Source organism: Trichechus manatus, unplaced genomic scaffold (assembly GCF_000243295.1).
Source record: "Trichechus manatus latirostris isolate Lorelei unplaced genomic scaffold, TriManLat1.0 scaffold01499, whole genome shotgun sequence".
Lineage (NCBI taxonomy): Eukaryota > Metazoa > Chordata > Mammalia > Sirenia > Trichechidae > Trichechus > Trichechus manatus.
Window position 1 is genome coordinate 2216 of NW_004445435.1, and position 747 is coordinate 2962.

Below are 747 nucleotides of genomic sequence, written 5' to 3' on the forward strand. Positions count from 1 at the left end.
TCTGTGCAGTTTTGAAAAGTGTTTGAGGCTAGAGCCTAATTAAGAAACAACCCACTTTTAAAGCTACACCCCATAAAGCCCATCAAAATAATACCATGGAAAAACTTGCAATACGAGGCCAGTAAAGTGCTATCTGAAGGAAAGACAGCAATATTATCAATATTACAACTATTGCTATATTCTCTGAAAGGGTGTTTCCATTGATGTGAAATATTCTCGTTACAGAGCTTTAGGATAAAACCCTCCTCCACTAATCACTTTCTGAATGGCCATCTGGACATCCTTGTTCCTGAGGCTATACACCATGGGGCTTAATAATGGAGTAATAACTGTATAGGTAACTGTTACCAGCCTATCTTTGCTGGATGAGAACTTGGATGATGGTCTCAGGTAGACAAAGGAAGCACAGCCATAATGGACAATAACCACAGTGAGATGGGAGGCACAAGTAGAGAAAGCTTTTTGCTTGCCTTCAGCTGATGGAATTTTCAGGATGGTGCGGACAATGAAGCCATAAGAGATGCAAATGAAAGTCATGGGAACCATGAGGGCTAGAACTCCACCAATGAAGATGACCAGTTCATTGATGTTGCTATCAACACAGGCAAGCTGGATGACTGGTGAGATGTCACAGAAGTAGTGGTTGACCTTGTTGGGGCCACAGAAAGGGAGCCTAAAGACTAAGAGGGTTCCTATAAGTGAGAAGAGAAAGCCAATCCCAGCACAAGTGGCTGCCAGTTGTCCACA

The 747-nt window shown here is 42.7% G+C and overlaps 1 protein-coding gene across 1 annotated transcript; it reads right to left on the reverse strand.

Moving 5' to 3' along the window:
* Positions 1-219: 219 nt before the first annotated feature.
* LOC101361418 (olfactory receptor 10R2-like) lies at positions 220-747 on the reverse strand (the record flags this gene model as incomplete). Its single annotated transcript, XM_004391156.1, has 1 exon — positions 220-747. A coding segment is annotated over one exon (528 nt), but the record flags the coding sequence as incomplete, so codon positions are not given.